The 17500-nt window shown below is 35.7% G+C and overlaps 1 protein-coding gene across 1 annotated transcript in view; it reads right to left on the reverse strand.

The window, feature by feature from the left end:
• Positions 1 to 686: 686 nt before the first annotated feature.
• LOC113828463 (elongation factor-like GTPase 1) overlaps positions 687 to 17500 on the reverse strand; it is an 18432-nt gene continuing 1618 nt past the window's right edge. The window contains exons 2-15 of the mRNA XM_027381447.2: positions 15094 to 15283; positions 14682 to 14889; positions 12499 to 12630; positions 12062 to 12318; positions 11702 to 11912; positions 10754 to 10889; positions 10427 to 10605; positions 9091 to 9253; positions 7946 to 8121; positions 4796 to 4909; positions 3380 to 3646; positions 2969 to 3178; positions 1314 to 2219; positions 687 to 1063 (exon numbers count right to left, since the gene is read on the reverse strand). Coding sequence (XP_027237248.1) covers positions 830 to 1063; positions 1314 to 2219; positions 2969 to 3178; positions 3380 to 3646; positions 4796 to 4909; positions 7946 to 8121; positions 9091 to 9253; positions 10427 to 10605; positions 10754 to 10889; positions 11702 to 11912; positions 12062 to 12318; positions 12499 to 12630; positions 14682 to 14889; positions 15094 to 15278 — 3378 coding nt within the window. The 5' untranslated portion in view covers positions 15279 to 15283 and the 3' untranslated portion in view covers positions 687 to 829. The remainder of the gene's footprint in view (positions 1064 to 1313; positions 2220 to 2968; positions 3179 to 3379; positions 3647 to 4795; positions 4910 to 7945; positions 8122 to 9090; positions 9254 to 10426; positions 10606 to 10753; positions 10890 to 11701; positions 11913 to 12061; positions 12319 to 12498; positions 12631 to 14681; positions 14890 to 15093; positions 15284 to 17500) is intronic.

The raw sequence follows: 17500 nt of genomic DNA on the forward strand, positions 1-17500 counted from the left end.
GTATACAACATGAGCTGCAGGTTAATGCAGGGGTGAAACAACAGCATTAAATAATGAATCCCAATGTTCTGCATCCACACAAACACATACAAGTGTATATGAATACATATATAAATATATATATACACAAACACATACAATATGTGTCTATAGTATATATATATATATATATATATATATATATATATATATATATATATATATATATATATATATATATATATATATATATGTAAATATATATACTATAGACACATGTATTTATAAATGTATATATATATCTGTGTGTGTGTGTGTGTGTGTGTGTGTGTGTGTGTGTGTGTGTGTGTGTGTGTGTGTGTGTGTGTGTGTGTGTGTGTGTGTGTGTGTGTGTGTGTGTTTGTGTGTGTTTGTGTGTGTGTGTGTGTGTGTGTGTGTGTGTGTGTGTGTGTGTGTGTGTGTGTGTGTGTGTGTGTGTGTGTGTGTGTGTGTGTGTGCGTGTGTGTGTGCGTGCGTGTGCGCGCACGCGCGCGCGCGCACATATATATATACATTTATAAATACATGTGTCTATAGTATATATATATATATATATATATATATATATATATATATATATTTTTTTTTTTTTTTTGTGTGTGTATGTTTGTGTGTGCATGCAAGTGTGTGTGTGCTTGTTTGTGGTGTGGTGTGTGTGTCTCCTTTTACTTTGGTGCATGTATGCACAGGTATGCAAGTTGTATGTGTGTTTCCATCATACCCTGAGAGTTTAAACATTTTCCTTTCTGAAACCACACTAACCTATTTATCAAAATAAATCAGATATCTGAAAATAATATTATGGACATGTCTATTTATTTTTTGATAAAGTCCTTTGTTTTTCTGCAAATTCCACTATCTTCTCATCCACAGCTAGCCCCTTTCTTCGTCGTACAGAGTTGATGTACTTTTGGGCCAAATTCTCTCTGTCAGCTTTCTCACCCCAGTGGGCCAATTCTTCAGTGGTATGTGGTTCCCAAAAAGGGTCAATGTCTAGGATTTCCCAGTGAGAAAACACCAGCTGAGGAACTGCTTCTCCCGATGTCTGTAAAGTGCATTATATAAAAAGAAATGTGAGAGATAGTAGACAAACTGAATGAACTCTTGATGCACCTCCATAATAGTAATTCTGATTAATGCTATATAATCCAGTGCATATTCTGACGTTCTAACAAAGTGATGAATAAACTATTTCACATACATGACTACAATAACAAGTATGCAAATGATTAATTAATTAATAACAAGAAAAAGGAAAGAAAAGAAAAAAAAAAAAAAGATAAAAGAAAACTTACCGACTTCCGAAGCTCATTTGCAAAGTTCATGCTCTCAACCACAGGAAGATAAGTAGTGACATTCCAGGAAGTTGAACCCTCTGTGATGTCACCATCAACAATCCGTCCCTGTCGTTTTCCTATTACACTATACATCTTTCCAATAACATCAGAAGTGACACTAATCACGCATGAGTACATGGCACATACCAGCCTCTGACATTGCTTATCAAAGGCTTTTCTAAGTGTGTCTTTGGCAAGAGAAATGATCTGACCTGATGATACACTGTTTGCTCCTGCATCTTCATAGCTACTTTCTGTGGGTTTTATACTCCAATCTTCTACAATAAAGCATACACCCATCATTGGTTCTTCACATAATGGACCAGCACTGGTTGCAATCTGGAAGCCAGTTACAAAGTTTGTGTCATAGGCAGCTAAAGGTGAGTCAACAGAAGTAGACTTTTCCCAGATTGATGGCCGAGGATATGACTGGATACAATTTAACAAGATGTTGGGCCCACAGCCATGAGGACCAAAACTCCAAATCTGATTGATGGCATTTTCCCATTCATTACCTGCTTCTTTAAATGCTTTATCCAATTTCTTCTTTAAATCTTGTATTGCAGCAAAGGTTTCCTGATTTATTTTTTCTCTGTTCTCAAGAGCCTGTACTAATGCTCCCATTTTCATAGTATTTCCTTGATCAGAAACTGAGACTGATCCATCCATAGTGTCATGACTATCCTTCTTATCCATGGCATCTGAAGTATTGACAACAGCCCCTATTTTTGAAATAGATCTCAGGAGGTCTTGATGTTCTTCCAGCAGTTTGGTGACTTGTTCAGGTAAAGGCACTGCTCTGCATCGTAACTTGCCATAATGCCCACTCACTTCTACCACTCCAAGGGGATCACCATTCACAGGCTTAAAAAGAAGAAATTACATGATCACAAACACAGTAACAAGTACACTTAATCAACCCACTACTGCTGGGAATGGCATGTACATACATGTCATGCCCACAGTGTGTTTAATTTTTCATTGTTTTTAAGCACAGATGGCTCCATAAGGACTAAGCCACCAGTCTCACCTGTTTATCTTTTTCATTGATTTTCAAAAATATTTTCTGGTATCTTCTGGTATGCTAGTACTGTCCATAACACTACAATAATCATAATGTCTATAATAAAAATAATAGCATGAATATCAGTACCCTTAGTCAAGAAAAAGTTTTTCATGCTAACTCAACGTGAAATCAGGTGGTCACAAGGTCTAATAATTGACTCTTTATGGCTAAGGCCTTGCAGAGCCATCTGTGTGCAGAGACATTTCAAAAAACAATACTACAGAGAACGCAACATTTTCCTGGTGGTGGTAGCTTAAAATGAAAACACAGTTTTATGTTTTACTTCATTTCTATTGTGGCAATGTTTTCATTTTGATATTACATATAAAAACATGCTTACACTGGAAAAGAGTCAAACATACTTACGTGCATGCACGCACATACATACAAATACAAAACACATGTACATGCACAGATTTTGACACACACAAAAAAGGTAGAGTTAAAGATAAAAACTGTCCACATATAGGGGCAATATGTACTTACATATAAATATATAACAAAAATCATTCACCAAAAAGACAGTGACATAACATGAAGTGCATACCTTCTTCTGGCTAATGTTCTCCCCTTCAATGGCCTCATTAAGTCTATCAACAGTTGGAGGGGGTATGATGGTTTCCCTGAAGGGCACAATGGGATCAGAGGTTCGTATGGGGATGCCAGCATAACGTTCTTGTAGGTCATCCACACAGCGCTGCAGATGGACTTCTCCAGCAGTGATAATGACATATTCACCACTGTCTTGTAATTTTACCTGAAAAACAAGTAATTTCCTTTGAAATGTAAAAAAAAAAAAAAAAAAAAGGTCAATCATCCTTAATATGACAGCAAGATAAACATTGAGGAAGAGAGAAAATAAAAAGGTTAAAAACACTATCATAAGATAAAATAACAATACAAAAATACCAGTTTCATCTTTAAAACTGATATCAACATTGCTTTTACCCATACTCACCTGTACACATGGATCAGCTTGATTAAGAATCTTTAAGCCACGCCGCAGCTTTGGCAAATCTCTTGGATCACGAGGCTCCACAGCGACTCGCAATATGGGAGTGACATTGAGTGTGAGTTCTGTGAAGGCTGGCATGGTATAGGTACTAGAAAGTGTAGCACTCTTGATGACATAGTCCTGCAGCCCAGTTATTCCAACCACAGTACCAGCAGTTGCATATTCTATTTGCTCTAGCTCACGTCCCAGAAGTAAGTACACATCCTCTATCTGGTTATATGGAAAATAAAGTTATTGTAAATTGCAGTGACAGTCACGGATAACTTAAACTGCACAAAATCATCATTACACTGTATCAGCATAATGTAAAAAATATTAATGAATATAGCTCTTGATCAACTGGCTCTTAATTCTGTGCTCTTGCAGTTATAAGTCAAATTACTTTTTCATGAGTCAATTACAAGTCTCTTTACATATAACATAAGAGCCCATCTTTCTTTTTTTCACTCTTAAAAGATGTAACAAAAGTATGTAAGTGTTAAGGGGACCAACCCACTGGGATGGACGACCAGGAGGAATGGATAAGGAATATCAAAACCTGCATTAAAGAAATAAATACCATAAGAAGGGTGAAAACTATCAAGTCAGATGTTTGTTAGGCCATTTTACATTTGGCTATTTATTCTTTTGAGCCTAATCCAAACAAAATAAGTCAGAATTGTCCAAAAGGTTCTTCTTATATTTTCTTTTCATTAATCTGACTGATTCATAATAATTTATTATAAATAAATGAATGAATGAATGAAAAAAAAATGTACATATATAACAAAAACAATCTGCATAACAGTAACTATCTGGCACAAAGAAGTGGTGGATATGGTTTGATAATTACTTTCTTATGATATTTTCATCTCATAAATTAGCTAATACTGCATAAGTGGTTTTGAGAATATACCTTAGAATATATTTATGTATTTATTACCACCAAATTCCACTCACACAGCCATCTGGCCCACAAAGAACCCTATATTTCAAATATATACCCTATATTTCAAATGTCACAACAAAAACTGTGACTTGCCCTTTTCTTCATACCAATGATCATCCATGCATATCCATCGATACACATGTGCATCCATAGATATGTATGTACATTTACACTATTTACAGGTATCTATGAATGTGTAGAAGTATTATTACTGTGTTCTGTCAACATTCATACTCAGTCAGGCAATCTGTCAAGAATTGACAAAATACCAACATACTAATATTCTGAGTGGCATATTTCATCTTTAACAAGTAAAAAGAAAAAGAAAAAGAAAGAAATGAAGAAAGCACACTCACCAACATTACGAGTTTACACCAGAGAAAAGCATACAGTAATTTTATACGAAGTACACTTCTCCAGCATTAACTCACCTCACAGATGTGAATGTGTTTGAACTCTCCTATATTTTCTTCAGATAGTTGCCTGCCATCTCCTAGCTGAGCCAACACAACACTGGGATCATGCTTTGGTCCTAAAATATAAACCTGCAGTGACAATAGAAGTAAGATTTAATTGTTGAAATTTTTGGTGCAGGTAATACTGTAATTATTATTTTTATTTCAAGAACCATCTTGCCTTTTCTCAATTATGCTTATGGGAGAAAAAGATTTTTGTTATCAGGTATGTTACTTCCACTAAAGTTCAATCCCTGAAAAGGATACAATTGAAAAAAGGAAAGAAAGGAAGAATAAAAGGAAACAGAATCATAACACAAAATCCTACAGCAAAGCAGTAATTTCAGAAGTAGCAGAATAAAATGATGTTAAGGACAGATGAGACACTTGCAAAAAACAAACAAACAATAACTTCAACAACAACAACTTTTCACAAGTCTCAAATATATGTATATGTTGCCTTTACTAAATATGAACAAGAATGAAATATATGGTGATATCATAACATCATTACACAGTATGATTGTCAGAAAAAATAATTGTATCCTACATACAAGCCGTGTCTGCTGTGATTTTAGTTTATTAGTTTTATTTTCACATAGGAGAGCTCCAGAAGTGCATAGTCACCAAGGAGTCAATTACTAGACCTAACTATCTCACCTGTGTACCTTTCCCTTGATTCAAGGAAATATTCTTATTCATTATTTTTTTTATCATTTTATTAATAATATTAAATAATAATGCAAACTAAAATAAAGCAAGTTCATTTGATATCTACAGTAACAAGCACAAAGAGTTTTGTAAAAAACTCAGATATATCAGGGAATAACAACATGTCATTGTAATGTAACAATCTACTCCCAACTCCTTCATATCTTTTATATAATATACTTGAAGGATTGTTGCTATGAAATATATATTCTCAATTAATCCCCAGTAAATTAGCTTGATTTTCTATTTTCTGTGAATATTATTCAGCAAAATTAATTCACAGGAGATAGAACCTCTAAAGATTTGACATCACTGTATGCAACTTATTTCTTTACTAATATGAATATTTTTAAATAAATTACTCAGAAAACTAAAATAGGTAATATACTTTAAAATTACAAAATTCCAACATTAAGTACAATTAAAGGAAAACTCATAATAAGCAGCAGAAACTCCTCTACCTGACTATTATAACACATCTCTAATGTATTTTTTCTGTAAACCTCACTGCTGTGAATCCTGAGACTGCTAAATCATGGACAAGTTTCATTTTCATCTTTCCACCACACTCACATTAAACAAATGAATTAAGCCAAAAGGTAGTTTTTTCCTATTTAGCATAAACTCAAACATTTTCTTTCATAGACATGTGTATTTTATCATTCATCTAGATTTTCCTTTACTGAAATAAGTGGAAAGCAAGGAGTAATTACAAAGTGTAGACAGAAAGGGAGGGAGAAAAAAGTGAAGATGGTGAAGGTGGCATGGGTGAGACATGCACCACTTGTTACTCTATTTTTCCTTTTTTCTGCAGTGTCCATTTAACCTTATGGTCATCTGTGATTTTCTTTTAGTCTTTTTTATCATCCACAGTGAATTTGGTGAATGAACTAAGAACTTAAGGAGAATATATCACAGAATATGTAAGGAAAGGCATACTCTGCATTATGTTATGAAATGTGACTAGTTCAGACCTTATCACTCTCTCTATACAATGGCTGTTTCTTGACCCCTTTGATCTGTATGATGTGACTATCATGTCATGAAAAATCTGAATTGAGAGTCTAGTGACGTGAATATGCCATCATGGGAAAAAATGGTTGCAGGCTGGGTGATGTGAACTTACTGTTATGAGCTAAAGCTAGGGTGACAATAGACTTGCCATGAGTGCACAAACTTCTTGGAGGTGATTAGACTCATTAGGCATTTAGAAAGAAGCTTTTGCATTATTTCCATAAACAACTGAGTGTGCAATGCAGTGTCTGTTACCCATGACAGGAAGAGCACCGGCACCAGGGAGGATGCCATTTAAATGCTTAGCATCCTATTCCTGGCTGTTGTGACTAGTGGCACAGATTGTTTTACACGAAATCTAATATTAACAGAAAAAGAAAAAGAAACAAAGACAAATAACAAAATGTTACAAAATCTTCTTTACACTACATAGAGAGATGATATGGAGCCTGTGCAAGGAAAACAGTCAATTACCATCTGGATAAAGCAAATCAAATTACCAATATGGACATTGGAGAATGGCAAAAAATCAATCAATAAATCAAATGCTTATGCAAAATAACATTGCAAAGGGTTCACAGAATCTTATCACCGAACATGAGTAATTGTGCACCCACAGCAAACAAGCCGCACACCTGGCAGAGTGGCTGCTCAAGTAAGCCTAAAGCCCATATTTTGGTCCATGTGAAGCAACTGGATTCAAGAGATTAAAGTAGGAAAACTTAAACAATAGACACACTTAGTGGAAAATTTCAGAGGAATATTGCTTATATCAAATACATAATGGGTCTTAAACGGCCACATCCCACTTCTTAGTTAAAAACTTTTGTTCCCTTTCAATGTTTTACAACTAAAACACATCATTTAAAAGATATCATATAAATTGGAGATGATTTTATGATGGTTTAGGAACATTCTGTGTGCATTAAATAAGTGATTTTTCAACCCTAATTGCTGCATGCTTGAAATAAATGATTTTTCAATCCCCAAGTGTTACCCCTGGACTTAAAATAATTTTGCTTGCAATACTTGTTTCATTAACTTCATTATAATTTTAGTCATTGCAGTTCTGCATTCTAAAAACTGGAGTATAAGAGTCAGATTTTGAATGGAATATAAATTTTGCATTGTGTATAGTTCTGAGTGTGTAACGAAGAAAACAAGTATTCTTTTAAATCTTGCAATGTGTATGCGTATTTGCACAAAGGAGCCAAAAATGTGTATATAATGGTACTGAATGTTTCTAGTCAGGCCTTACACATGTGGAGTGTATGTATGAATGTCAATATGTCTCAGTATGTCTTCACATATATCTATACCTTTACAGACATATGAATTTCTGTAAGAACCATGTAATTAAAAAAAGTATTACTTTGCACCACTTAAAAAGATTTTAATCACCTTCTGTCGAGCTTTAAGCCTGCCACTATATACTCTTGCAAATGCTACAAAGACCTCTTCTTCTATCCACTTTTTCCTTTCTGCTTCTGCCTTTTCCCTGTCCTCTGCCATCTTATCTTGCTGCTTTTGTAATTCCTCAATTTCAGATGGTGTCAGCTGTCTTTCACCAGTAGATGCTGCAATGAAATAGGACTTTTTTGTTTGTATTTATAATGATTCCCACGGGCCAGAAAATATACAACCACAACAAAAATCTATACAGGTGCATTATCTTCTCAGCAATTTCCTCCTATTATGATTATTGGTGGCCTAATTTCTGCTTTGTTATACCAAAACCTTGAAAAATTTATAATTAACAATTTAAAAACTACTGTACATCACAAAAACAACAGAAATTAATGAATTACTTTGAGATGCAATTTCACTTTCCTTACCACTTTCAAAAGATCATTTATTAATGACTATTAACTTGTTTCATTATTGGTCAACATAAAGACATATTTATAAAGGCCAACTTATTTTTCACACTATGTTAGTAAACATAATCCCTGAACTGGTGCATTGGAAACTCTTGTTATTTCAGCAGGGATAAAAAGCATCCATGTATGCATAAATATTACACACAGTGATTTTTGGGCCATTTTTGCGAGGGAAAACATACATCTTCTATGCTGTCATATACAAATTATTATTCCCCTGCTCATCAAAAAATCTCCTGTCTTATTAGCACTATAACTTCCCATCTTATAATTTTTGAGCAACCTTGGTTCAAGAAGCATACCTGATTTCTTAGCCAATCAAATGAGTTTATAAATTAATAAATCCATAATTATGCTTTTCCTGTATCTCTAGAGCATCTAGGATAACAAATGACACCGTACTTTATTTAGAAACAAAACTTGGTGTATGAAATGTAAGTTAACAGACGTACTTGACCATTCCCAAAAATATGTGGTGTACCTATATGTTTTGCTAATATATATTGCTATAAATATCTTGTACAGGTATACTTTTATGATTTGCTAAGTAGCTAAATCTTGGCATACTGCTATAGTAATCATAACAACTATTCCTTCAAACATCAGGGACCATATACCTCACAGTTTTAAAACAGGTACATAAGGTAATAATCACTAGTTCCTTACCCTTCTGCTCGCCATTTGCTGTAATTTCCTCTCTCCTACGGCGTATTTCCTCCCTACGGCTGGCTATCTCCTCTGCTGACAGGAGGCCTACGCTCCCTGTGGCTGCTGCTTTTTTTCCACTAGAGGTTGAGTCCAACAAATTCTTTCTTTCAACTCCATAAATCTGAGAAAAAAATATATCTCTCTTACAAAACTGAGAAATGCCATTAATTTCTTGTACCTGAGTATGAACACTAAGTTGGTAGTCAAGTTTTTTTGCCATAGCCCATGTGTCAAGGTTGTCTTGGTTCTTTGTGTGCTTCTATATTCTCAAAGATGAACTAAACAGTACAGAAAACCTTTGCACAGTGCATCCTACTGACTGAAAACTCACTGAACTTTTGTGTAGGGATATGAACTAGTACTAAATGATCTCACAAATATGTTCTTGAGTCTAATGAGCCTGTAATTTGGTCAGCTTTGGGGTTTAGGTTTGGATGGCCCAGGTGATTCAAGTTAATAGGTTAAAGGAGGAAATTATTTAGTTCATTCTTTTATAAGTAATGATATGATTGTCTTTATATCTAATAACTTTCCTTATAGAGCATTTTTTCTAATTTTGCCTTGAAATCTACACTCATTTTGTCTGGAAACCTATTCTATTAAGAATATTTCATGTTTGAAAAAAAATACCATTAACCCACTAACGCATGCATATTTTGAAACTGAAAATAATATTTTCTGGGCGGCTACAAAATCAGCGTGCGGGGCGGGGCCGGTCCGGAGTATGCCCGCTCGCCGGCCGCAGCCAACGATGTATTTGGACGTATTGTACTTCACAATGGTGGGACACACGGCAATGTTTATTTTTCCGGTTGTCTCATATAGGGGACACCTGTCATAAATGGGTTAACCCTATGGTGATGGTGTCAGATTTTTTTGTGATGTAATATTAGGTAACAGTCTAGACTTTGAGACTAGGCCTATGCAGTGTCATGATGCGTTTACATGTCAAAGGCTGTTACAGCATGAGGTCTATAGCTGTCACTGTCTACTAGGGGTTAAGCCTTTATTGACTGTCACAGCAATAGCCATCATGGAGAGCCTAACCTTCATTATGAGAAATGTGTATATGACTTGCTCTAGCAAGCAAGCTGGCAAGCCAGCTGTACACAGCAAATGCCTTGCTGGAAAGGCTAGATGGTTGCCAATAGTGGCCTTAATGATTACATCACAGATATTTCTGGCCTCATCATTGTAGAGTTAAAAAGACATTTATTCAAATTGCATGAAAGAGTATACTTCTTCCCTAAACTTTGACGAAATTAAAAGAACTTTTTTCAAATATACAGATTACCTTTGAAATATAAACTATAAGCGGATCTTCATCTTCACTTCGACATTTCATAAAAGCATCTTTGAGTTTTTGGGACTCTGAAGGAAGGGAGTCAAAGCGCTGAGTGGCTGAACACATAAGTTTCGTTGCTCTTTCTTCTGTCATGTTTGCGGCACTGGGAAGGTGATCTATCACCATGTCTGTTAAAAAGAAATAAAATTACTAATGCAGCACAAAATCAAAAGCATCCTATGGTCATTAAATAAGAGATTACAGAACTAGAAAATGTAACTACACAATTACAGACAACAACAATTTCTTCCAACAACATAGACGATGGAGACCCACCTAACACAGCAGATGCCAATGGTAGCCAGCTATTACAGAGAAAATTCAGCTTTAATCTTGTGTCAGTTGACTTTGCAACACTCATTGGCAGCTTGACCCCCAAAGCCTCTGAAAGTTTTACTGTTTCAGACATATCCTGAAAGCATTAGAAGAATGAGATAGTGATTATAAGAGGCAGCTTTTATATTTCATTAGCATATCTGATAGAAATAAAATCAGCGAAAGTTTAAACCCTTGAATGCAGGTGGCATGATATCATGGAATGGTTGTGGTGGACTGTGTAACAAGATGATACCTATTGATATACCGCACATCATCAGTTTGTCAGAGGGAGCTTGTCTTTCTCCAATAGTAGTGATATAATTTGTTTGGTGTTGCTATTGCAAATGTGACTAAAGTGAAGGGAAACTTTTTTTTTGTTTTTGTTTTTTAAGGGGGGGAGGTGTTATAAGCTTCAGCAATGAGTGTTTAGGTGTCTAATGTTCTGCTCAAAATCCAAACAAGCTGGGAGCAAAAGGGGAATCTACCAATGCATGCCAAAAACCTTCCATTACTGGCCACTCACCTATCTTTTAAATCACAATTATATAATATTTTGATATGAGTGAGAGAGAAAAAAAGCAATCAGAACATGTATAATAAGGACTGGGAGCAAAAGGGGAATCTACCAATGCATGCCAAAACCCCTCCATTACTGGCAATTAGAACATGTATAATAAGGACATAAGCACTTGCCATAAAAGTTTAAAACTAAGGAAAAATTATACATTACTAAATTCTACCTTCACTTTGCCTAAACTGGTCTTAAATGTTTGTCCTAGAAATTATGCTTATTGTGCTCATAATTTGTTCTAATACCAGCAACTGAAGAGAAAAAGTTCTCATACAAATGACTCTAAACACTAAACAATAGTACTGACAACATATTTTCCATTTCTGTCAACTTACCTTTCGCGTCACAACAGTGTCATACACTTTATACAAATTTTCGAGAATAAGAGTAACAAACAATGGATTCTTGCGTTTATCTCGTGCACCACCAACTATCTTCTTCTGTCCACCTTTTGTTGTAATATAGTAGTCTCCCCAAAGAGTCTTATTAAGAACAGCTTTGTTCATTCCAAGTTTTGCTGCAAACTGATCAGCAAAGTGGTGGATGCTGTGGGTGGCAATAGAACGTTTTAAATGTTGTCATGCTAAAACCATTCAAAATATTTGAAAAATATAGCAATAAAAATCAAATATATTATATCTTGTAGGCTCCCATTCCCATTACTCATAAACTGGCACTTGCTGGTAAACACTCACCTAAATCCCCATCCATCATAGGCACTAGCAAACACAACATTGCCTTGCTCTGGCACGAAGTATAGGTCAGAGTCATCCTCTGTTTCAATGCCCCAGTCAGAAAACAGGAGGTCCGAATTAGTGGCTCCAGACTCAGATGCTTTGCGTTCTCTTTCTGAAACCTTCCTTTCCCTTTCTGCTTCCTGGTACTTCTCAATTTCTTGTGCAGTCTTTCCAAGGAGAGCAGTATTGTACAGCTCTGCCATGTATGCATTAACCTAAGCAGAGAATTGGTTAGGAATGATAAGTAGGTATATGAATTTATCTTTTTTTTCAAACACTTAACTAATTAGATACTTGATATATAACTATCACTCCTATCACTCCCAGATTTTTCTAACTGCCTTAATAAAAAAACACTGTTGCATGAAAGGGGGGAAAAAACAATTTAAGCTCACCTGTTCCAAAACTTGAGCAATGTGATAATAGCAGTCAATTGGGGTTAACTTTGTTTCCAAAATTAGACGGTCAATTTTATTTAAAACAAGAACTGGACGGATGTTTTCCATCCAAGCCTGCTGTAAAACCACCTGTGGGAAGAAAAGAAGATGAATAAATTTCAAGCAATATTTTTCATACATATGAAAATATGAACAAATAAAAACAACAATAACTATAATAATGATACAAAATCTAAAATCCATGATACTGAGTGGCATCTTATCTTCTCATGAAAAAAGAGCCAAACACCAAGTGGCAACTATTTTTCCAATGGCAAGTTCAGCCAAGTACTGGGTGGCATCTATTCTTGCCAGGACTGTTTAAAGTTATTAAGTACTTTAGTGGAATACTTGAGTAACTGATTACATCATAAAACATATATAATATATACATATATACAACCCTATTAACCATAGATTCTTCGCATGAATGAATATGGTGGCAGAATATATGTACTTGACTAGTTGCTGACTTTGCTGATGCAACAGCAGTACAATAGGCTTTATTTTTTTCATTTGACAATCACAGTTTACTTCTTAAGTTTCTTCATAACTGATTTAATGAAGGATACATTCCTTTAGTTGTCATGACATTAACAGATGAGAACATATGACCTTCTCCTGATCAATCATTTCACCTTTTGCAATGGTAGAATGCTGAGCATCTGTATACATTCAATCTCTATACTTTAATAGTGATCTTTATGTCCAGGCCACCACCAGTGTAGTATTATCTACAAGGAAGACTTCATCAGGAAAGTACCAACAGCTGCAGTAGTAGTTCTGAGTCCAAGTTGGGCTGTTCCAAGTTGGGCTGTGTGTCCCAGCTAGACACTAGTTTTAACCCACTAATGCCGGTATATTTTGAAGGCAAAAATAATACAAAATCGGCACATGGGGCAGTCCCCGGAATCTGCCCATGCGCTGGCCACAGCCCGCGACTTATTTGGAACGCGAGCTCCAATTCAACGTCACACTGGCGGGATGCCTAGCAATGTTTATTTTTCCGGGTGTCTCATATAAGGGACACCCACTGTAAGTGGGTTAAGATGGGTATGGTTATTCTATAAAAGATGTTCCTTGATCCATAATGATCCTGGCTGAGCTGGTTTCCTCTAGTGGAAGTGTGAAATGGACTGTGACCAAAAGGGTAGTTGCAAACTAACTTTGCACTCTAGCGACTAATGCAGATGCCTTCTTTTCCAACTGGGTGATGATGAGGTACTCCGGACGCCTGTGCTCCATAGAAAAATACTTGCAACTACTTCAATAAATGCAAATAACCTTATCTTTGATGAAACATAGTGATAACCTAGTTGATGATTGACAAATCAATCTGCTGGGCCAAAGAATTTCATCTGTTTAATACCAAGTGAAGCACATTAGTATAGATGAGGATGGAGGCATACAAGCCCTTGTTAACCCACTTACAACTAGTGTCACACTATGAGACAACCGGAAAAATAAACATCACCGGGTGTCCCGCTGGTGCGACGTTAGATTGGAGCTTGCACACTGATTTTATGCCTGTGGATTGCAGGAAGGTTCCTGGACTTGCCCGTGCACTGATTTTGAAGCTGCCCAGAAGACATTATTTTTGGCTTGAAAATGTACCGTCACTAGTGGGTTAACTCATTAACGGCGGTATATTTTGAAGCCGAAAATAAAAGATTCCAGGTGGCTACAAAATTGGCGGGCAGGGCTGGCCCGGACTCTGCCCGCCTACCGGCCACGGCCCGCTGCTGCGTCGGAGTACAAGCCCCGATACAGTGTCACACTGGCGGGACGTCCTGGCAATGTTTATTTTTTCGGGTGTCTCATATGTGGGACACCTGTCGTTAATGAGTTAAATCATGGCAGAAGTAAAATTCCCACCTGTCCTTCTAATATCTACTTAAGTCATGACAAGAACACCCTACTGATGTTTACATAATATGCTGTTAACCTTATGGAGGCTGCAATTTGTTTGGAAAAGGGAAAATTGTATATGCTATACACAAACAGCTGGGACAAATTATCCACCCTATACCACAATCTCCACGCCAGGTGCATTATTTCCATTAGCACCACAATGAAACACAGATGATGCTGAGGAACCTGGAACCTGTTATATAAAAACAAGAAAAAAACTAATACAATACCTTAGTTTGTGCACAGACTCCTTCCACAACATCAACAACAATAATGGTTCCATCACAGAGTCGAACAGCTGTAGAGACTTCAGATGAGAAGTCAACATGGCCAGGTGAATCAATCAGGTTGATCAAGTAATCTTGTTCGTCTTTATTATAGGCTAGAGAAACACAGGAACTCTTCATTGTAATCCCCCTCTCTATTTCATCTTTGCGACTGTAGAGAATAAATACAGGTATTAGCAATGCTTATTTTCAAATGGTGGTTAGATTATATATACATATATATAAGAAAAAAAAAAAAGAAATAAACAAAGAGCAAAAAAAATAATAAAATAAATAATGATGATAAAAAAATTCAGAAAAAAAAAAAAAAAAAATCAAGAAAAATTACATCAGCTATTCCCCAGAGCTCAAATACCTGTCCATGTATCTGATGCGACCAGCAAGCCTCTTGTTGATCAGCCCATTTGAAGCAACGAGAGCATCTGCTAGGGAGGTCTTGCCATGGTCAACATGTGCCATAATGCACAAGTTGCGGATGTTTTGTGGGTTGCCCATGAGGGTGGGCAACTGAGAGGTTAAATATCTGCCACCAATCACCATCTTGGCTAGAACATAAGAAAAATTATCATCAGTTTTATATGTTTCACTTCTGTAGCATCAATTAAAATAATGTTAGTTCAAAAATTCACAATACATACAGAAACTGGAAATATTTCTCTACAATGTAGAATCTCCTTACAGTATACACCTAATAGACCAGTTCAAACAAGTCCTTTCACAGTTTTCTCTCTCTTGTACACACATACTCATTGCAAATCATATTATTATTTGCATTACTAATCATATTCTAATCTGAGAGATAGGAAAGCCAGTGGCTCACAGCTACATGCTTGCCTTTTCAACTCATATGCCATCTTGTTTTTCAGTTTATTGATTGTGTATGCAATCATGCATACGGCATTTGATTATGACATTGCGCATAGATATGAGTTCATGAATGCTCAAGGAACACTTTTATACCAATATCAGAAAAAAAAATATATCACCGGATTTAAGACATAATATTTTGTAAAATATATCTAAAAAAATTTATAAGTTTTGTATCCTTTTACACACGAAATATGCTTCAATCGAGACTCCGTGGTAATATGTTGTAGGTTATGAAGCAATCTGTACGTATACCGCGTACGAAGCACTAATGTTTGAAAATAGCAATATAAGTAAGGATTTATACTTCAGATATATAAGCGAGATACTGATTACTTCACACTGATGATAGTACTCAGTAGTACCCGCTCTGAAATAAAAACTATATGGAATTTTGAACTATATGTAATTTTTTATTTTATGCACAGTCTTCATCTAGAGTTGAAAAAGCTATTGCATCTGTTTCATGCGTTCCCAATAAAAACACTATGTTTAGACGTTACCATATGTCTTACCTATCATAAATTAGCAAATATCCAACCACACTTTGGCATCTGCATGATTTTATGCACTTCTTAGTCAAGATAATGGGTGCAAATGGCTAATCAACAACTAAATAAGGATGAATAATTTTTATTTTTTTTATGTGTGTGTTTATGAACATATGATCTTCCTAGAAAATTATAAGCACCTAGTGAACTCTGGCCAGCTGCCAAAATATAATACGCCGTATCTCCATTCTTTGTTTACATGACTTTCGGTACATATAGAGGCTTGTAATTTTTGTGCGACTCAAATGCAGTTTGTTGCTTTCGCTAGAGCCTCAGAGCCCTGAGGATATGTAATAGCCCGATTTTTAAATTTTGATCTTAATAAAAAAATATACATCTTTTAATGCTGAAAAAACAGACAAAAAATAGTACTCAATGTCCACCAGTCCCCCCGCAGAAAAAAAAAAAAATAAAATAAAATAAATAAATAAATATATAAAAGAAAAAATATATAAAAAAACAAATAAATAAATAAAAAATATAAATTTTAAAATCGGGCTATTACACGGCCTTACGCTAGGATAGATCTAACCCATGAATTTTTTGTGGATTGTTCAGGAAAAAACTGTGGGCCACATTATGTACCAAAGAAGAAGGGGAAAAAAGAAAAAGAAAAAAAAAAAAAAGACATCCCCTGGGGATGTGAGGTCAAAATTATATATGAAACGATGTGCAATTCTATACTCTATATTAAGCAAAAAAGAATCAATAAGTTATCTCCAACTGACTTTTTTTTTAAATGATGAAATGAGTAGGGAAAGGTGGTCATTTCCCAGTACGGTCCCCTAAAGCAGGTTTTGGGTTCATAAGGCAAACTTTGTGGATCCCCAGGAGTTATTAGAGTAATAGGGACCTTGAGAGGAGTGCAATCACTGTGTAAACAATAATTTTGCAAAAATTTTCTTTAAATCATCTACAGTAATTCTTTACAGTAAGGACACACTCATCAGACACTAAGTCACCAATTCCATCACAAAAAATTTACTCATCAATCTGAGTTGCTGTGACTGGGCGAGCCCAAACTTTGGGCACTGCCCAAGGGGAGGGTTGATGGGGGGCTCTGTACCCTAACACCACCTGGGAAATATTGTCTTCACTTTGGCATGCACGGCAAGATAGAGCTGAAATTCTGGAGCACTGAGTGGACTTAAACTGAGATCGACACTTTCCACAAACTTTTTCCTTTCGCACTATCTATTGTTACGGCAGCTGTAATCAGCACCAACTATGCTAATGGTATGGCAGTGCCTTTTAAGCATGTGCGCGTATATTTGGGTTCTGGTTTCACATTCTACAAAAATGGCTTGTGACGCAAATAACCAACCTAAGCAAACCTAACTAACC

The sequence above is a fragment of the Penaeus vannamei genome, chromosome 1, assembly GCF_042767895.1.
Source record: "Penaeus vannamei isolate JL-2024 chromosome 1, ASM4276789v1, whole genome shotgun sequence".
Taxonomy (NCBI): Eukaryota; Metazoa; Arthropoda; class Malacostraca; order Decapoda; family Penaeidae; genus Penaeus; species Penaeus vannamei.